Source organism: Phyllostomus discolor, chromosome 2, assembly GCF_004126475.2.
Source record: "Phyllostomus discolor isolate MPI-MPIP mPhyDis1 chromosome 2, mPhyDis1.pri.v3, whole genome shotgun sequence".
In the NCBI taxonomy this organism is placed as follows: Eukaryota; Metazoa; Chordata; class Mammalia; order Chiroptera; family Phyllostomidae; genus Phyllostomus; species Phyllostomus discolor.
In genome coordinates, this window is record NC_040904.2 from 129,051,757 (window position 1) to 129,072,227 (window position 20,471).

General features: G+C 36.3%; 1 protein-coding gene across 4 annotated transcripts in view; it reads left to right on the top strand.

Moving 5' to 3' along the window:
- Positions 1 to 20,471, top strand: part of EEA1 (early endosome antigen 1) — a 141,292-nt gene that overhangs the window by 19,605 nt on the left and 101,216 nt on the right. For all 4 annotated transcript variants that reach the window (XM_028531635.2, XM_036018572.1, XM_036018573.1 and 1 more), the window contains exon 2: positions 13,515 to 13,607. In XM_028531635.2, the coding sequence (XP_028387436.1) occupies positions 13,515 to 13,607 (93 nt within the window). The remainder of the gene's footprint in view (positions 1 to 13,514; positions 13,608 to 20,471) is intronic.

Below are 20,471 nucleotides of genomic sequence, written 5' to 3' on the forward strand. Positions count from 1 at the left end.
CTGTGTTTGTTTCTGTGTATGGTAGAGCTTCTATGACTCCCTGTCTTGCTAGTGTGGCCTAATGTAACAAGTGTCCTATAGGATCCAGTGGCACAGCCTCCCGTAATCATCCAAGCTGGGTACTTGAGGTGTGCCCTTTGTGTGAGCTGAGTACACCCTCCTCGTGTAGTTGAGCTTTGGTTGCTGTTGGCAGGTCAATTGGAGGGACTTCCCCAGGCCAGTCAGTTGCAAGGATTGGCTGTGACCACTGACCACTAACCTCTGTCCTCCACTGAAGATCAGCTCTGCAGAGGTAGGGAGGTGGTGCTCTGATGTGGTCTGTAGCTATGTACTGGGTGCACAGGCCCTGGGCTTTCCTGGGTGGTGCAGGCCAAGGTCAGCCCCAACCTGTGTTTTGCTGGGACCAACCAGCATGAACTGTAGAGTAATCTGACATGGCTCCTGCTTGTGCTGGGCTTTGATATTTCCAGGTGAAGCCAAGCTGTGAATCTAGGCTGGCTGAATCTAGGCTGGCTCTGCTAGTGCTGTGCCTGAGGTTACTTAGCTAGTGGTATGGTGGGCTATGGAATCACTGAGGCCAGCTGTTGCTTTTTGGAAAGGATTTAGGAAGTTGTGAAGCATGAACCAAGACAAGCCATTTATATGGAAAAGCTATTGTTAACAGCTCTAAAGTTGGGTGGGATGGAGCCTCAGGGCATCTCCAGGGTAGAACAAACATTGTTAGCCAGATTGATGGAGTCTCAGATACGATACCAGCCTAATGGCTCTGTGGCTCTGGCTGCCTTTCTGTCTGGGAGAAAGCTGTTCCCCAGGTCTTGCCTTGATGCCAGACACCACAGTTCCTCCCTGTATGTAACTGGTGCCTTTCAAGCTGTTATTTTGGTGTTAGAGCTGAAAGGCAGTGAGTCTGAGTAAGTTCATGTGTGGGTTCTTTAAGAGGTACTGCTAGAGATTCCTGTAGTTTCTTCCACCAACCCAATCTCTTGGTTTTTACAGTTAGAAGTTAGGGACTTATCTTTCTGGCACTAGAACTCTGGGCTTGGGGGCCTGGTGTGAGATTGGGACTCCTCCTCGCTCCCAAGATATCCATCCCTAATTTTTTCCTACCACATGTGGTCTGAGACCTACTCTTTCTGCATCTCCATCCCTCCTACCAATCTGGATGAATGTGGTTTCATTAATTCTGTACTTGTCAGACTTCCATTCAACTTGATTTCTGCCAGTCTGAGTGATGGTTGTTCTATAATTCGGTTTTAATTTTGATGTTGTTATGCAAGGTGGCAAGCTGTGTTTACCTATGTCACCATCTTTGGAAGTCTCAACTTAGAAATATTTTAAGCAATGATTTAATTTTTAAAATAAAAATGTTTATAATATATTTCTAGTTATGAAAACAAATTATGTGCATCATGGAAGTTTGCAAAGCTCAGAAAAGGAAAATTGAGAAGTGTAGAGTTGTAGCATAATGGATGGTTTAATATTAAGAGCACAAATTTTGAAATCAGGTGGAATTCTAACTGCATTATTATATTCGTGATCTTAGCTAACAACTTTTTTAGCTATTTTAATCTTATTTTTTTCTTTTTGGCTAAGTGGGAACAATCCCTTTGACTTTATTCAAAGGATTGTTGAGTGGATTTAATGTATCATTTTGTATTGTGCTTGGTATTGTGCTTGTCACAGAGGTTATATGTTAGCTGTTATTATTATTAATAGAAAGATAGAATATTTTTTAGCAGACTACCAATTGTCTTTTCCTTAAGTGAAGTTTCTTATGTTTATGACTTTGAAAATGCAAATGATCTAGGGGCAATTGGTATTCTGAGCTTTCTTTTTAAAAAAATGTATTTACTTATTTTTAGAGAAAAGGGAAGGGAGGGAGAAAAAGAGGGAGAGAAATATTGATGTGAGAAAGAAACATTGGTCAAATGTATGCGCTCCTACCAGGTACCAAACCCACAACCCAAGCATGTGCTCTGACTGAAAATTGAGCCAGTGACCTTTTTCTGCTGCAGGATAATGTCCAACCGAGTCACACCAGTCAGGGTGATATTCTGAGTTTTTAAATAAGATTTGTGCCTCAGGGCTATTTTGGTTTTAAGCTTTTGAGTTTAAAGGTACCAGAGCAAGTAGAGAAATCCCTGAATTTGGAATCAAAAGACCTGAGTGCAGATTCTACCTCTGCTAGTGTGATCTTAGGAAAATCACTGAGCTACTCTCGGCTTGACTGTATCTGTCCAATGAGGGCATCACCTAGTGATTTCTGAAGGGCTTTTCAGGGTAAAAGTGTTAGCTGAAAATTAAGTAAGTACCAGGATTTACTTAATTCTGGTAAAGATTAAGTAACCCCAAAGTAGCATTGTAGGTATAGTACGCAACAAATCCTGATACCTTTTACCCTATTTTCTAGCATCTTTGTTTCAAGAAAATAGTGACTTCAGGAGGCAGGCATTCAGTGATAAAACTTGATAACTCCTGTAAAGTGACTGTTGTAGTGCTTGGCACGTACTAGGCTAGAGAAGATAACAAGTGTGCTCATCTGAGATCTCTCCCCAGTATGTGGCCCTTTATGGCTGCCTCCAATGCAAGGAGGGTACATTCATTGTTGCGGGTGCTTTGATGTGCACCTAGATTCTCCTTCAGGATGAAGAAACACTCCCCTAGTTGCCTGGAATCATGGCTGTCAAAGGCTAGTGCATCCTTCTCTGGGAATTGCCCTTGCAGAAGGAAGCTACCTCACCCAAGATTATGTCCTCTTTCTGAAAGCATTCTGTCTTTAATCACTGGTTGATGTGGGGCTTACAAAGAATCATCATCCCCTTTCTTGGGTTTGGGACTTCCATGAAAGGACAGCGTAGCTGTACAACTCTTAGCAGGATTAACTGAGGCTGCTGTTGAAACTGTGTTACTGATCAATACTGTTCTGTTTCTCCCTGAGCCCAGTCATGCTGCCGCTGTTCAGGCAGGTGTTCTCAAGAGCACTCCTCAATAAATCACCTGCTTTCAGAGTCTCGGAGTCTGTTTCCTTGGGAACCTGAATTACAAGTCATCTGCTATTTAGATAGTTTTCCTCAGGAATTTTACATTATAAAAGATGACTTTATTCAGGATGGATTTCATTTTTAAGAATATTGTGTTCTACTTATTTGAAACTGGTATTCTACATATCTTTTGTAATAGGAGTCCGTGGCCAGTAGATAAGAATTTCTGTTAGGTTATAAAATGCTAAGTAATATATCTTCAAGCCTATTTGCTGGGATTTTGAACATGGCCCACAGATGGCTCTGCTTAGGAAATTTTACTGTCAGCACCTTTCACAGTTCCTTCAAGTGATTTTAAGACTTAAAAATGAAAAGTGGCTTCTCAAAACTAGACTGTGAATGCTTATTCTGGAATATTTTCATGTCTATCTATTTGTATATTTGTTGAATCAAAATGTTTGGTACTCTGAACTTTTTAAAAATATGTAAATCAATTTTACATATTTGTTAGATATTTAAAAATATGTTAGGTATTTAAAAACTTTTATTCTTTTACTTAATATTGAACTGATTGTATGATGTCTGTTAACACAATTTAGTTACTAGTAACTTATCTATAGTTAGTTTTAATAGTTTTGGTCTCTTACTGACTTGGTTGCTTTTTATTTTTTTGACTTGGCTGGTTTTGAGATGTAAATTACTTTCATGTAACAATGACAAAATAAGTTTTAGAGTTTTGAAAGTGTTTGTAAGAAAGCTAAGCATATATTGAGATAGGAAATATGTTTAGGGCCCAAATGAATGATGGAATGAGAATTTGGGAGCTGAAGGGGCCATGATCTTGTCCTGTCCATGCAATTTATTGATGAAAGTTGAGGTGGAGAAATTGTCTTGATGAGTATTAGAGGGATGACTGAGAAACATTTTAGATAGTAGCAGTCTTTGCTAGATTATTGAATTGGTTCCTGGGAAACCTAAGTTCTTTTTTCATTACCATTTATCCCTGCTTTACCCTGTTTGACCTCCACCCCCTCCTTCCAGTCACCACACTGTTGTCTGTTTCCATGACTTCAGTTTTTTGCTTGATCCCTCTATCACCCCCAGTCCTCACAACCCCCAGGAGCTGTCAGTGTGTTCTCTATCTATAAGTCTATTTTGCTTGTTAGTTCACTTTGTTCATTGGATTCCACATATGAGTGGAATTTATAGTGATTATCGATAGGTACATATTTATTGCCATTTGATTTTTTAAAACTATGTTCCTTAGTTTCTTTTTCTTAATGCAAGCCCTTTAAATTTGTTTTGATTCTGTTTTGTGGTAGCAAACTCCTTTAACTTCTTTTTATCTGGGAAACCCTTTATTTCTATTCAGTTTTAAATGATGGCCTTACTGGGCAAAGTAGTGTCTGTTACAGGTCTTTGCTTTTCATCTCTTTGAATATTTCATGCTAATCCCCTCTGGCTTGAAATGTTTCTGTTGATAAATCAGTTAACATTCTTATGGGAGCTCTTTTGTAATTAACTAATTGCCCCTGCCACATCTTGTTTTGCAGCTTTTAAGATTCTTTCCTTGTCTTTAACCTTTGCTATTTTAATTATGATGTGTCTGGGTGTAGGCTTCTTTGGGTTCACTTTGTTTGGGACTCTCTGGCTTGTATGTCTATTTCCTTTGCTAGGTTATGGAATTTTTCTGTCATTATTTCTTCAAATGCATTCTCTATCCCTTGCTCTGTTTCTTTCCCTTCTGGTACCCCTATGATGCAGATGTTATACTTCATGTTGTCTCAAAGGTCCTTTAAACTGTTCTCATTTTTTTATTGTTTTTTCTTTTTAGTGTTCTACTTGGTTGTTTTTTTCTACCTTCTCTTCTTAATCGCTGATTCAGTCCTCTGTTTCATCTGACCTATTCTTTATTACTTCCAGTTTATTATTTATTTCAGATGTTGCATTTTTTGTTTTTGACTGGGCCTCTTCTGCTTTCATGTACTTTTTCATGCTGTTAAGCATCATTATAATCATTACTTTGAACTGTATATCTGTTAAATTGCTTGCCTCCATTTCATTTAACTCTTCTTCTGGAGAATTCTTTTGTTATTTTATTTGGGGCCTGTTTCTCTGTCACCCCATTTTGGCTGCCTCTTTGTGGTTGTTTCTATGTGTTAGACAGATTTGCAAAGACTCTGGTGCAGGCCTGTGTGAGAATATACCTGTGACTCTCCCTGGACAACGTATTTGGAGCTTTCAGTGATCCACAGGTTGTGGCTCTCTCTGCTAGGCCTGGGTGTATGTGGAAAGGACCAAGCTTTATCCAAGACTTCCTTTTACTAGTACCAGACCCAGGGGCGGGTGAGCAAAAGTCTCAAAGCGCCCAGAGATCCACTTTCACCTGCAGGCTGCCTGTTAGGCTTAGTCACTAAAAGAGCTTTGGCTGTACTCCTCAGCAGGTCTTAAGCTCCACAGGGTGGGGAAAGAGGGATGCCTGTGTGTGGGTCTATTGCTTCTACCCAGGGTGTGTGGAGAGTGCACTGCCCAATAAAGATAGTTTATGCAATATGGGGGAATGACTGAATACACAGGAATCGTGCTGGCTGACTGTTCAGCTATTTTCCCAGTGCCACCAACCCCAGACATTCTTCTCACCCTTTAGTTCACTCTGCTCTCTCTCCACCAGAGCCCAGGGTAACTGTCTACAAACCAGATTGTGTGCATTATCTCTTTAAGAGGGTGGCTACATCTCTAGCTATTTCTCCCTGGTTGACAGAAACACTGCTGCTTTTCACAGCTGTTACCTGTGTGGCTTTCCTGGTTTTGGTGCTCTAGGCTGGGGAGCCTGGCTTGGGGTTTTAGACCACACACTTCTCAGGAGGAAACCCCTACAACTGAGATCTGCTCCCAGAACTTCAGCTGCCTATCCCATGGGAGCCCAGCCAGCCCCCTCATGCCTCTGCACTTCCTACTAGTGTTGCTGTGATTTCTTCTGTCAGTTCGTGGTTATGAGGCTTCTCTCTAGCTAGTCTTTATATGGTTATTTAGGATGATTTTTCTATATTTTAGTTGTAATTTCAGTTTAGTCCTGGGAGGAGGTGAGTGTATCTTCTACCTAATCTGTTGCCATCTTGGATCCTCACAGAAACCTAAGTTTTAATTATAGCTTTACCATTTGATAGCAGAGTGATATCTGGTAAGACAATTACACTTTCTAGGGGTGAGTTACTTCATCTATGATGGTATACAAATGTAATATTATTTCTGAGATGCTTGATTTCTGATTTGCTTTCTGAGATGCTTTCTAGCTTTTACATTTCAATCTGGGGAGAGGTACACTTATTAATAAGTACTTACTATTTATTGTATATCTGCCATGTACAAGGCACTGGTTTGAACATTTTACATATATTTTTTATTTAATCTTCCCAAGTCTCTGAGGCTGACATTGTTAGTTCCACTTTAAAAATGGGAATTAGAAGCTTAGAGAAGTTATACAAATTTACCAAGCTTCTAAGTGGGTAAACTGGAAGTTGAATTTAGTTCTTTGTGACTCTAGATTCTAAATTTTGATTCACTGTTCATAGATTTAGGTGGACTTTTGTTTTTGGAACATTTGACAGGCCCTGGTAAAAGCAGGAACCCATTATATTTAGATAAAAATATGCTTATAACCCCCTTCTCTGGCATAGTGTAGTACTATATGTCAGTAGGTTAGGCAGAAAAGATTTAGGAACCAGAAGTATATTGTGTCTTGGTATATGAGAAATTTTGAAGAGGGCTGGAATCAATTATAATGGAGATTGGAATGAAGAGTAACAGTGACTGTTTTTAAAGTGAAGATATAGAGCAAGCAGGAAAGGGCTTTTAAGAGACTAATTGTTAGGATTAGGAGAACAGAAAGTATAAAATGAAAAGTAGAAGTTTCCTTCTCCAATGATTATTTCTGAGAGTGTCTTGTGTATCTTTCCACAATTTTCTGGTGCATATAACTACTAACATTATACAAATATAATCATATTCTTCATATATGTTTGATTTTTTTCACTTAATATAGTTTGGAGATCTTTTAGAATCAGCACTTTCAGACCTACCTCTTACTGTTTATTTTTAATAACTGCATTATATTCAATTGTGTGGACTACCAAAATTTAACTAATCTTGTACTGAAGTAGACTTAGTTTGTTGCCAGTTTTGCTATTATAATTATGACTGCAGTGAACATGCTTGTACACACATAGGTGGTACTTTTGTGAATTTGTCCACTGGGTGATCTCCTAGCAGTGAGTCAGAGAGTATGTACATTTTTTTATATTTAGTTAGACTCCCACTAACAATGTTTGAAAGTGCTGGTTTTCCAACACTCTTTCCACCAACGAGTATTGTTGGAGGATAAAAACATGTTGATTTTACTCAAAAATCCTGAAAACCAGATTGGCAGATTGTCATTTCATCTTCCACTTTCTTTTAACTTAAAAAGTTAAAAGAGAAAAGATGGAAAGTAGAATGATATAAACTTTGGAGTAGTTATATTAAGCCTTTGTCGATGTATAAAACCTATTATGTTTGGTTAAATTCAGGTGGACACTTTTATTGTGTCCCTACTAGAAATTATGGTGAATACCTCACTCTGTATAGGGATTCCATCCTCCAAAAAGTTTTGTTTTCTCTTTGTAGAGAAGATATGACATCACATTTACTATTTTTTATGGTATCTATTGCTGCATAACAAACCACCCCCATACTTTGGCTTTGGCTTAAAACAACCACCATTTTATTTGCTTTAGATTCTGTAGGCTAACAATTTGTGCTAAGCTTAGCTGAGTGGTTCTACAGGTCTCTTTAGGAATTACTTAGACAGCTGGAGTTATCTGTTTGTTTGATTGGGACGCATAGTCTACGGTGACCTCACTAGATTGCTGATTATATTCACTGGGCCATATGTGTCCATGGCTAGCCTGGATTATAGAGTGGCAGAAGAGTTTCCAGCAACAAGAGGGCAAACCTCATTGTGCCAGCACTTTGCAAGTCTCTGTTCGTGTCTTGTTTGCTACTCTAACCACCAGCCAAGTCAAGCCTCATGGCCAGTCCAGAGTCCATGTGGGAGAGGATTACACAAGAGAATTACCAGGGTGTTAAAACATAGCTGTGATTCATTGAGGGTCATTCCTGTAGCACTCTCCAATAGGCACCACTTTCTTTTTCCTTAATGTTACAAGAAAAGTATAAATAATAGGCAGTAGAATTTAAAGGACAGAAAGTTTTCCTAACGGAGGGGGGGAGATTCAGAGGAGGTTTTATGTCATTTAAGTTGAAAAAACTAATTTTATCAAAAGTTACAAAATGATGATTTTCTACAGTTTCATTCCTTCTATATACATTGACATTTTTCTGTAAAGAACTTTTCATCATTAACCAGGGTATTTGGTTACCATGAATTTCAGTGCATACTGGGAAGTCAGGATGAATGCTCAATTCTTTTTATTTAATTACTAATTTTAAGAATAAGAGTTGGTACGCTACTTTAGTAGTGATCAATGAGGCTCATTTGTTTTTTGACTTTCTTTTTCCTTTCCCCTCTAAGAAAAGAGAACTTGAGAATTTTTTATATATTATTTTATGAACTTGTGGATTTATAGATGTTTAGTGGCTTTCAATCATTTGAAGTCAGTGTGAATTTTGATTTGCAAATTGTCCCAGCTTTAGCTAGTGTTAGAGCCTCTAAGGTGACTTTTGTCATTATGACAGGACCCTATTAATGTTTGATAGCTACCTTACTTTTTTGGCAAATGATGTCCTAGGTTTATCTTTTAAAAGTTCTCCTCCAGGCTTGGAATCAGCTATTTCTCCAAAAGTCCTGGTTCCTTTCAGTGGGGAATGCTATTTAGATATCACCATCTGGGTATTTAAGGTGCTCATTGCCTCTGGGTTGCATTGCTTTTAAGTGATGAGAACTAAGATATATTTATCTTTAAATATAGCTTTTTAAAATATCGCTTTGTAAGCTTTTAAGCAATAGAATTAAGATAAGTATATCTTTATATTTAAAGATATATGAAAGCAAACAAAATGAGTTCAAATTTAGGAATACAAAATGGTTTTTACTTCTTTGATTTTTGTTTTTGTTTATTTTGCATTTTATTTATTTTATTTTTAGAGAGGGGGGAGGGAGGGGAAAAGGGAGAGGGAGAGAAACATTAATGTGAGAGAGAAACATAGATCTCCTCTTATAAGTGCCCTAACTAGGGACCAAACCTGCAACCCAGGTATGTGCCCTGACTGGGAATTGAACTGGTGATCTTTGGCTTTGAAGAATGATGCCCAACCAACTGAGCCACACTGGTCAGGGCTGGTTTTGTATTTTTATCTTTTTTAACTTATACTGTATCTTGGTTTGTAACATTTGCATAATTATTTTTTCTAAAAATATACATAAATAGCTTTAAAATAACAATATTAATATTACTGTTAAGATTACTGAATGATTTTTACCTTTTTAGCAGTTTTTCTTTTCCTTATATTATTCAATATATCTCACTAAGGCTGTGTAGTCAAATGCTGTGTTCTTAAATCACTTGGAATAATTATTTTAATCACCAACTTTAAATTCTGTTCGATTTCAAAATATTTTTTTAATTTTAAAACTGTGATAACATAAAATTGAACATTTTACCTGTTTAAGGTATACCATTAATATTGTGCCACCATGACAACTGTCTGTCTTTATAGTGTTTTCACCATCTCAAACTGAAACTCTGTACCATTAAATGGTAAGTCATAATTCCTTCTACCCCCTAGCCTCTGGTAACCACTATTCTATTTTCTACCTCTATGAATTTGATTATTCTATATACCTCATATAGGTGGAGTTTTATACATATTGGTCCTTTTGCGTCTGGCTTATTTCATTTAGCATAATGCTTCCTAAGTTCATCTATGTTCTAGCATGTTTTAGAATTTCCTTTCTTTTAAAGGTGGAATAATATTCCATTATATGTATTTACCACATTTTGTTTATTCATTTATCCATCAGTGGACATTTGAGTTGTTTTTATCTTTTAGCTATTGTGAATAATGCTGCTATGAAAATTGGAGTACAAATATCTATTCATATTAGACTGACATTTTTAATAATGTGGATTATTATTAACTTATATTAGAGAATTTAGGAGGGAAAGCAAAATTTTCCCCTGTGAAGGTAAAAGGTTAAGGTAAATGAAGGATCTGATTTTGAACATGATTCATTTCAGGTGCTTTGGGAACTCAATTAGGAAGCAATTGGAAATGTGGGTATTGAGGTATACGGTGCTAAAGTACATCTTTTATAGTTGGGTGAGAGATGATGGCACCTTGAACTAAGGTAGTGGCAAAGGAGATGGACAAGAGATAGATTCAGAATTCACATAGGCCATTGAATGAACTTGGTGTTTGGATGTGAAGGTTAAGGAAGAGAGATAATGCTTTGGATTTAGGCAAGATAGGTATATGGTGTTTCTGGAACTTTAGGAAGAATACAGATGGGTGAAAGGTTTGTTAAGAAAAGATAATGACTTCAGTTTTGAATAAGCTGATTTTGGGGTGCTTTCCTGGCTTTCCAGTAGAGATATTTAGCAGGACAGGAAAATAGGAATTTGAAGTTCAGCATAGATCTGGATTAGATTTAGAGTTTTATTATTGTCAGCATTGGGGGGATAATTAAAATTAAGGCAGTAACTGTGGTCACTTAGAGAAAGTATCTGATAAGAAGGTCAAGCATGATAACTCCCTGAGAAGCCCTTGGGATGCTTTCCATGAAATAAAAAAAAAGTTTCTCCATGAAAAAGTACTTGTCATTGGTACCTATACATTCTCACTTTATCTGTTATGTGTTAAGTTCTTAGCTTTCAATAGTAGAAAAAGAGTACTAAGGGCCTTAAGAAATCTTTGGTTATCCATTTATGTATAATAAATGGATCAGGTAATAATTTAAAGCTCCCTTCTTAAGGTTTGCATATAGTTGATAGCTTTTCAAACTTTTTGAATTTGAAAATCTTTCTAATTGGTTTTTATAGTAGGCCGAGGATGAAATAGAGTAACAAGATCAGTGTTGAAAATTACATTTTATAAGAAATCCTAATAAAAGGATTTATATAGGATGAGGGGAGATATTGAAAATTTGGTAGCTCTGACTCAGTATATCACCAAATATTAGAAAAATCTTTTGGTATTTGTCTATAAATATTTGTTTTTTTCATGCTACTAGATGTTTGTTTTTTTTCTCTCTACTATTAGATTTAGTGATCTAATTGCAAGACACAGCTATTGGTTACTTTGGAATACAGCAGTGCAGTTGTAGATTATTTAATTGTATCCAAATATACAACTAATCTGAATAGGTAATTTATTCAAAGACACTTTATGTTGTTAAAACTTCTATTATAATGGTATTTTCTTTAAAGGTACAGTAAAAAATGATAACCTTTTTTGTACTTTTTTTTGCCTATTAAAGTGCTGTTCTTTCTTCAAAAGCTTGAATTTGATTTTTTGATAGCAGTTTTTGCAGAGTTTAATACTGCTTTCTATCGATCATATAGTTGTTGATAGTATGGATCTGTTTTTATATTACCAGCAATTTGGTGTAGCCTATCTGTTGCAGGTATCTTATTTGGTTGAAGTAAATACCTCAAATACCTCTTGGGCCTATTCAGTCTTGTTTAATAGGAGTATTTTAGGCAAATTTTAAAAAGGGTATTTTTGGTAATGGCAATAAGATTATTACAAGATTTTTGTTTATTGAGGCAAATGTGTAGTGAATTGTTCTAGATCATGGGTGTTTGAAGTGCATCTCAGTGAATATTTCCAATGGAGAAGCAGAATATGTTAGTGATTAAAAGCCAGACTGCTTGAGCTAAAAATCCTCTATTCCATTTATTAGCCATGGGATTTTGGACAAGTTACTTAGGTTCTAGCTTGGTTCTCTCTTTTTTAAAGTGAGAATGATAGAATTATTATTATTTTTTTTTAAAGATTTTATTTATTTATTTTTAAAGAGGGAAGGGAGGGAGAGAGAGAGAGAGAGAGAGAGAGGGAGAGAGAGAGAGACATCAATGTGCGGTTGCTGGCGGTTCTGGCCTGCAACCCAGGAATGTACCCTGGCTGGGAATCGAACCTGGGACACTTTGGTTCCCAGCCTGCGCTCAATCCACTGAGCTATGCCAGCCAGGGCGAATTATTTTTTTAAAATAAGGATTATTAGTCAGTTCTTGTGCTCTGAATCTGTCTGTTTGCTCAGTGTTCTAATAGATTTTCAATTCTGTTAAGATAACTCTTAGATATTAATGAATGATTGTATTAGATGATAAAGGTTGCAGGGGAAAAAAAGAACTCTCACTCTGCACACTGTATCTTTGGTGGTGGAATGTCAAGTATTGGAGTCAGATTGGCAATGGCTGGTATGGATGGTAGGTGGATGGGTGACTAGATAATGTGAACTATGTTGGTCTTTTGAGCACCTCTCAATGATTATAGTTTAGTTGGTATAGCAGGCAGAGCAATGCAAGAGGAATCAGATCAGTATTTTATTCCTACTTCTTTCTGATTTTTGTGCAATAAAATCTTGAGAAGTCCTTTGGCTGCTTTGAATCTGTCTTCCATTTATAGAGCTAACCTTTTTCCTGCCTCTCATAGAGATGTCATTATGATTAAATTAGATGTTCTGTGAAAGTGGGTTGAAACTATAAAGCACTATATCCAAAAGTAAAATTTTTATTAATTTAAAAAGAGTAAACATAAGATAATACATACAGAGATCTTGATATACAGTATTAGGTACAGTCAGTCGTCAGTAAAGAATAGCTGCTAGGACTGTTTGTTGTTATAGAGAACATCTACTTATGAGGGGGGACCCAAAAAACCCTGAAATTTATTTATAAAAAAATGTGCATTTATTTTTATATGTTTAAACTTTAGTCGCTTTTAAAGTATTCTCCATTTGATGCAATACACCTATCAAGCCTTTTTTCTACTGCTCAAAACAATTTTTGAACTCATTGATTTTGATATCTTTTAGTGCTTCTGCCATTTTTTATTTCACCTTTTCTGCATTGGCAAAATGTTGCCCTTTGAGGACTTTTTTCACACAGGGAAACAGAAAAAAAAGTCACCTGGGGCAAGATGGGGTGAATAGAGACTGGGGTTGGGCACGAGGTCATGTAATTTTTGGTCAAAAACTGCTGACCACTCATTCTGGTATGGGTGCTCAGAAATTACCCATCATGAAATGGACAAACGCCTTGAAAGAGTCTTCAAAAAAATTCACTGAAAACAAATGCAGTCTCTCACAACAATGCCAGCTGGTACGCTGATACAGATGGGCTCCTAGAACACTCACCTAGTGGGGGAAGCCTGTACTACAAGGCGCCTGCCCTCTGAAAGATAATTTGGATTTTTCTGGGGGGGCTACCCCTCATATGTATTAGCCTAGACCTGATTACTATTTAAGTTATTAAATACTTTATGAATACATTGTTAATATATGCTTTGATTTCCCCCCTTCTGTTTATGTTTCAGACTCCTGGGAGAGTTGGCTCTCAAGGTTCTGACTTAGATTCTTCAGCAACTCCTGTTAACACAGTGGATGTCAATAATGAAAGCTCTTCAGAGGTATGAGAAATAATAATTTGATAATAAAATTCAATATTATTTAAGGGGAAGTAACAAATATTTGGAGTAATGATTGGTAATTTACAGTTTCATAGGTAGAGTTATTATGTCTTTCTTATGAAAGAATGTAACTTTTGAATCATACTTGTAGATATATACTGGTGCTTAGTTGTGAGAATGAGGAAATGGATATTAAGACTGAAAAATAATATTGCTAATATGTCTTTAATGCTAATGTCATTTCAACTGAATGAAGATTTAAAATCTGTTGATAAAGAATTCTCAGTAAGTACCTGTTTATGTGTTTTTACGTCACGAACTGCTGGGCTAATGAAAAATTAGGTCATCTTTAAAATTTCATGAGAACTTTTATTTTACCTGTGATAATTAAAAATTAACAGAGAAAGCAAATAAATCTAAAAAAGAAATAACTTAAATTTTTGAGGTTAGCCTTAGTAATTGGTTTATTTTAATTATTTTTAAACAAACAATATTTACACATTATAGAGAAAAGAGATAAGGAAAGAGAATAAGATAAAATCACTGATAATACTGTCCTTGAGAGATCTACATACATTCTGCTTTGATAGTTGCCCCTTTCTGGGTCCAGCAGCACCACCTACCTAGTCCCCTTTTTTCTGTTCCCTCCTCCCTCACCTCTTGGTTAATGAGTCTCTCTCAAGTGTGTTTTGGGTATATTTTTCTTTCTAATCATTCATCCTTCTGTTTTTTCTCTCTGACTATTTGTCTTTTCATCCATCTGTCTTCATGTATATGTGTATTAACTATCCTATTTTACCTCCTTATTATCCCTGAGTAGTGTGTTTCAGTTTCCCATCATCCATGGAGTTACTCAAACAAGCCAGTCACATCCTCCTGTAGGAACCATGGGCATCTCACTCTCTTGACACCAAAGCTGGCCTCTCACAGCTCCTGGCTGCTCATTCTCTTCCTAAGTGCAATCCTCATGTGGCTCTGTATGCCATATGAAGAAGACTGTGAGACCAAGAATAAAAGTACTAGATGAGTTTCATTAAGAACAAGTTTTTAAGGAAATGTCTTTAAGAAAAATATTTGAAACTGTGTTCATGATATGATGAATTTAAAGTGCTCAGCTATAACAGCTATAACTCTGGAAAGAAATCTATTAATAATTGATCTCAGACCAAAAAGAAAATCTCCAATGGGTAATGAATAGTGCCTGGCAATCTTGCTGTATTTTCTTATTAGGGTCATTTTCTTACTTTATGAGATAGTTGTTCTCTCTTCTCTACCTCAGATCTCCCATGTCTTGTCCTGTTCCCACCTTCCTCAGTCACCTTCTATATCATGAGAAAATAGGAACCATGAGGTGAAATGTTCTGTCACCATACTTATACTTGCACCTGTGTTCTCTTTCTTACTTTAGTAAAACAAGTTTCTTTTCCTATCAAATTTCGATCCTTTCTTTTGTGCACTGGAATCCATTCTCTCTCACATTCTCAGTTTATCTTCTTTCCCTTTTGTTTTTACCTATGTCGTGAATTATTCCCATCAGCATGTATTTGCTGTAGAGGTGCCACTAACTTGGGACTCCTTTAAATTAAGTTCTGTGCTTAAAGTTCTTCAGACTACACAATAACATAAATTCCAACAACTAATCTAATTGAGGGTTATTGGTGATTATGAATTCTCAGGGGAAATTGTTTTTCCCATGTGCCTACTGCTAAGGTACAGACTTGTCCAGGTCACTGTTGATCTTTCCCTCTCTCTCTTTCAGTCTCTCATTCTCTCTCTTAGGTATGTTTCCCTTTTACTTGAGGCTGGCTTCCCATTTGGAACAAACTCTACGTTTTAACATTTTGCCCTTTGCAGCCATCTATATGGAATATGAAATATGGTCTCCAGAAATACTAAGAAATAAAGCAATGTTTTGCTTTGATGCTTATTTATGTTATGTTTTATATTTTATTATACATAATATATGTAATATTGTCTTAGTCATTATGGACTGTTATAACAAAAGTACCATAAACTGAGCTGCTTAAACAACAGACATTTATTTCTCACAGTTCTGGAGTTTAAGAAGTGCAGGATCAAAACTCCAGGAAATTTTATATCTGTGAGGGCCTGTTTCCTGGTTCATAGGTGGCTGTCTCACCTGGCAGAAGGGGTGAGAAAGGTTTCAGATCTCTTTTATAACTGCACTAATCCCATTCATGAATTCTCCACCCTCGTGGTCTAATCACCTCCTAAAGGCCCCACTTCCTGACACCATCACATTGTGGGTTAGGATTTCAATATGAATTTGGGGGTACAGAAACATTCAGTTCATAACAAATATATAATATGTACAATTATATAATGTAATATTGATATTTTGTGTCATTTAGTTGTTACCAGGATAGGTGTTCAGACTATTTAGTATATTGTATTGCCAGAAACAAATGTCTTTGTTTCCTATTTATCCCTTTCCAATGTGGCTTCCATCCTTAATACCTACTGAAACTACTCACTAATAACCTACTTATATATTGCACACAATACAATATACAGGTTATGTATCATAGTAATGTACACTTGAAACTTATGTGACCCTATTAACCAATGTCACCTCAATAAATTTAATAAAAAAATCCTACATAATGCCAAATTTGATTTTCATTTTCCTGGTCCGTTGGCTAGAGAGAGTGGGTTTTTCTTAGGGCTTTTTTTGTAAGTGCCCACTGAATTTCTAGGTTGCCAGCCTCTCTAGTAACTAGTGTAGATTATATGAGATAAAAAGAAAATCCAGAGTACTTACCACTGTGTCAGTCTTTGGGTCTTGAATTTTTAGCTGGTCTGACTCATTCTGTTTACTTTGCACAGTCTTCTGATGTTTGTTTTATATATAATATCTAGGGATTTTTACTTAGCAAGAAGGAATAGGGAAAAATGCATCTTTTCCATTTTGTCTGGAACTAGAAATTTGCCAATTTAAAAATTGGGTTTATCTTTTTTACTGTCGAATTGTGAGAGTTCTTTATTATGGATCCAAGTGCTCTGTCAGTGTATTAATTGCCTTCTATTCACCCTATTGAAGGTAATGGGGATGGCTGAACACATAATTAACCTAACACTTGTCAGCTGAAATCAAGAGTAGTTTGTTAGTCACACATACAGCCCAGGGGAGGAGGACATTGCATGCCATACAGAGCCACATGAGGATTGCACTTAGGAAGAGAATGAGCAGCCAGGAGCTGTGAGAGGCCAGCTTTGGTGTCAAGAGAGTGAGATGCCCATGGTTCCTACAGGAGGATGTGACTGGCTTGTTTGAGTAACTCCATGGATGATGGGAAACTGAAACACACTACTCAGGTATAATAAGGAGGCCCTGTGCCTGTTTTCCAAGGAAAGAGGGTTGTTTGACTAGAGGACCTTATCTACAGGAGCAGAGGGGGAAGGGGAACTTAACACTTACCTGTATTTTTCGGACTGTAAGATGCACCTTCCCTCCGACCAAAATTTGGGAGGAATAATGGTTGTTAATGCTGCTGTTGAGTTCTGTTTCCATTTACATTGGTGAAATATTATGTTATTTATGTTATTAAATATTTTACCACATTTTTTGCTTCAAAGAATTTTTTCCTATTTTCCTCCTCTAAAACCTGGATGTATCTTATGGTCCAAAAAATATGGTAAGTTGTCTGAAATGACTCAGGTTTTTTTTTTTTTTTTCATTACTTGTCAAGGCAGCATATAATACTGGGCCTCAATTTTAGGCCTTATACCTCAGTCAGATATATGTGATGTGGATATTTTCTCAGTATGTGACTTGCTTTCAAGGAGAAATTTTTAATTTGGGTTAAGTCCAATTTGTCAGCTTTTTCTTTTTATGGTTAATGTTTTTTGAGTTCTGTGAATTTTTTTTGTACCCCCAAGATTACAAAAACATTCTGATATGCTTTCCTCTGATTTAAAAAAAAAATCATTTTAGGTTGCACATGTAAATCTATGATTTATTTAAATTTCTTTAATTTTTATTTTATTTTTGAGATTATTTTGGATTTGTTATTACAGTTGTCCCAATTTTTTCCCCTTTGTCCCCTCCACTGGGTACCCTCATTCCCTCCAGCAGTCCCCCACCTTAGTTCATGTCCATAGATTATGCATATAAGTTCTTTGGCTACTTCATTTTCTGCACTGTTTTTAACATCCCCCTGTCTATTTTGTACATACCAATTTGTACTTCTTATGGTGTGAGATAGTGTTTAAAATTCATTTTTTCCACATAGATGTGGAAACCACATTTTCCCATATGGTTGTTTTAGTACCATTTGTTGAAAATGTTACCTTTTCCCATTGAATTACATTTTCACTTTTGTAAGAATTCAGTTGACCTTGTGTGTGGCTGTATTTCCATAATCTTTATTCTGTTTCATTGGTCTTTATGTGTATCTGTATATTTATGTCAATACTGTCTTAATTACTGTAGCTTCATAGTAAGTCTTCAAAATCATATAGTTTATGTCTCCCAATTTTGTTGTTCTTTTCAAATGTTTTCTCTTTTATGTAAGAGGACTCTTTGCACTTCCAGATTTATACTTGAGAAAAATTCTACTAGGATTTTGATTAGGATTATATTTAATGTATAGATTAATTTGGGGGGGAGAGGCCATCTTAATATTGAGTCTTCTGATTCTTGCACACAATATAATTCCATTTCTTTAATTTTATGAGCTGTTTTGCAGTTTTCAATGTAGAAGTCTTATATATCTTTTTAAAAAATTTATTTTTTTTAGAAATGAGAAGTGAGAGAGTAAGAGAGGGAGAGAAACATTGATGTGCAAGACAAACATTGATAGGTTGCCTTTCACACGCCCCCAAGCGGGGTCTTGGCTTGAAATCCAGGCATGTGCCCTGACTGCATGAATCAATCCTGTGACCTTTTGGTTCTCAGGCTGGTGCTCAATCCACTGAGCCACACCAGCCAAGACCTTATATATTTTTTATGAAATTTATTTATTGGTAATCTGTGTTTTTTCATGCTAGTGTAAATAGTATTGCTTCTAATTTTATTTTCCACTTGTTTGTTTCTGTGATATATAAATCAACATTTGATTTTACATCCTGGCTAAATCATTTATTCATTCCAATAGGTTTTTTGGGGGGAGTAGGTATATTAGGGTTCTCTAAAGAGAAACAACCAATAGATTCATATATATATGTCTTCTCAGCACAATAGCATAATGGATAGAGTACAGTAATTGTACTCAGTAAATACTTTTGAATGACATTGTATGATTTTATGTGGAAATGTACAGTAAATAAACCAGAATAAAGTAAAAGGTATAAAACTGTGATGGAAAAAAATCAATGATGCCTTTTAAAAATTTTTTCTTATTTTTTTTTAATTTTCAAAAATTGTTCAAGTACAGTTGTCTCCATTTTTTTCCCCCACCACTCTCCCCTACCTCAGCCATTCCCACTTCCCACCCTCCATCCTGTCCCCTGTTGGCTTTGTCCATGTGTCATTTATACATATTCCTGACAACCCTTTCCCTTTCCCTCCCATTATCCTCTCCCACCTCCCCACTTGTTACTATCAATTTGTTCTTAATTGCAATGTCTTTGGTTATATTTTTCTTGCTTGTTTGTTTTATAGATTAGTTTCCACTTATAGGTGAGATCATATGGTATTTGTCTTTCACCACCTCACTAATTTCACTTAGCATAATGCTCTCCAGATCAATACATGCTGTCCTGAAGGGTAGGAGCTCCTTCTTTCTTTCTGCCGCATAGTATTTCATCATGTAAATGTACCGTAGTTTTTTGATCCATTCATTTACTAATGGGCATTTAGGTTGCTTCCAGCACTTGGCTATTGTAAATGTGTTGCTATGAATATTGGGATGCATAAGTTCTTTTGAATTGGCGTTTTGGGATTTGTAGGGTTTAGGCCCAGCAGTGGAATTGCCAGGTCAAAAGACAGTTCCATATTTAGTTTTCTGAGGAAATTCCATACTGTTTTCCACAGTGGTTGCACCAGTCTGCATTCCCACCAGCAATGTACTCGGGTTCCCTTTTCTCCAAAACCTTGCCAGCACTTGTTGTTTATTGATTTGGTTATGATGGCCATTCTGACTGATGTGACGTGGTATTTCATTGTGGTTTTATTTTGCATCTCTCTGATGGCTAGTGATGCTGAGCATCCTTTCATATATTTCTGGGCTCTCTGTATGTCCTCCTTGAAGAAATGTGTGTTCAGGTCCTTTGCCCATTTTTAAATTGGATTTTTTGTCTTCATGGAGTAGAGTCATGTGGGTTCTTTATATATTTTGGAGATCAAACCCTTGTCTGTGGTATCATTTGCAAATATATTTTCCCATATGATTGTTTCTTTTTTCATTTTAATGCTATTTCCTTTATCCGTGCAGAAGCTTTTTATTTTGATGAGATCCCATTTGTTTATTCTTTCCTTTATATCCCTTGCTCTAGGGGATGTATCAGTGAAAATACTACTATGTGGGATATCTGAGATTTTCCTGCCTATGTTCTTCTCTAGGATTTTTATGGTGTCGTGATTTATATTTGTCTTTTATCCATCTTGAGTTCATTTTTATATATGGTGTAAGTTGGTGGTTGAGTTTCATTTTTTTGCATGTAGCTGTCCAGACCTCCCAACACTATATGTTGAAGAGGCTATTTTTACTCAATTTTATGTTTCTACCCCCTTTGTCAAATATTAATTGACCATAGAGATTTGGGTTTATTTCTGGGCTCTCTAATCTGTTCCATTGTTCTATGTGTCTGTTCTTATGCCAGTACCAGGCTGTTTTGATTACAGTGGGCTTGTAATACAGTTTGATATCAGGTATTGTGATCCCTCCTACTTTGTTCTTCTTT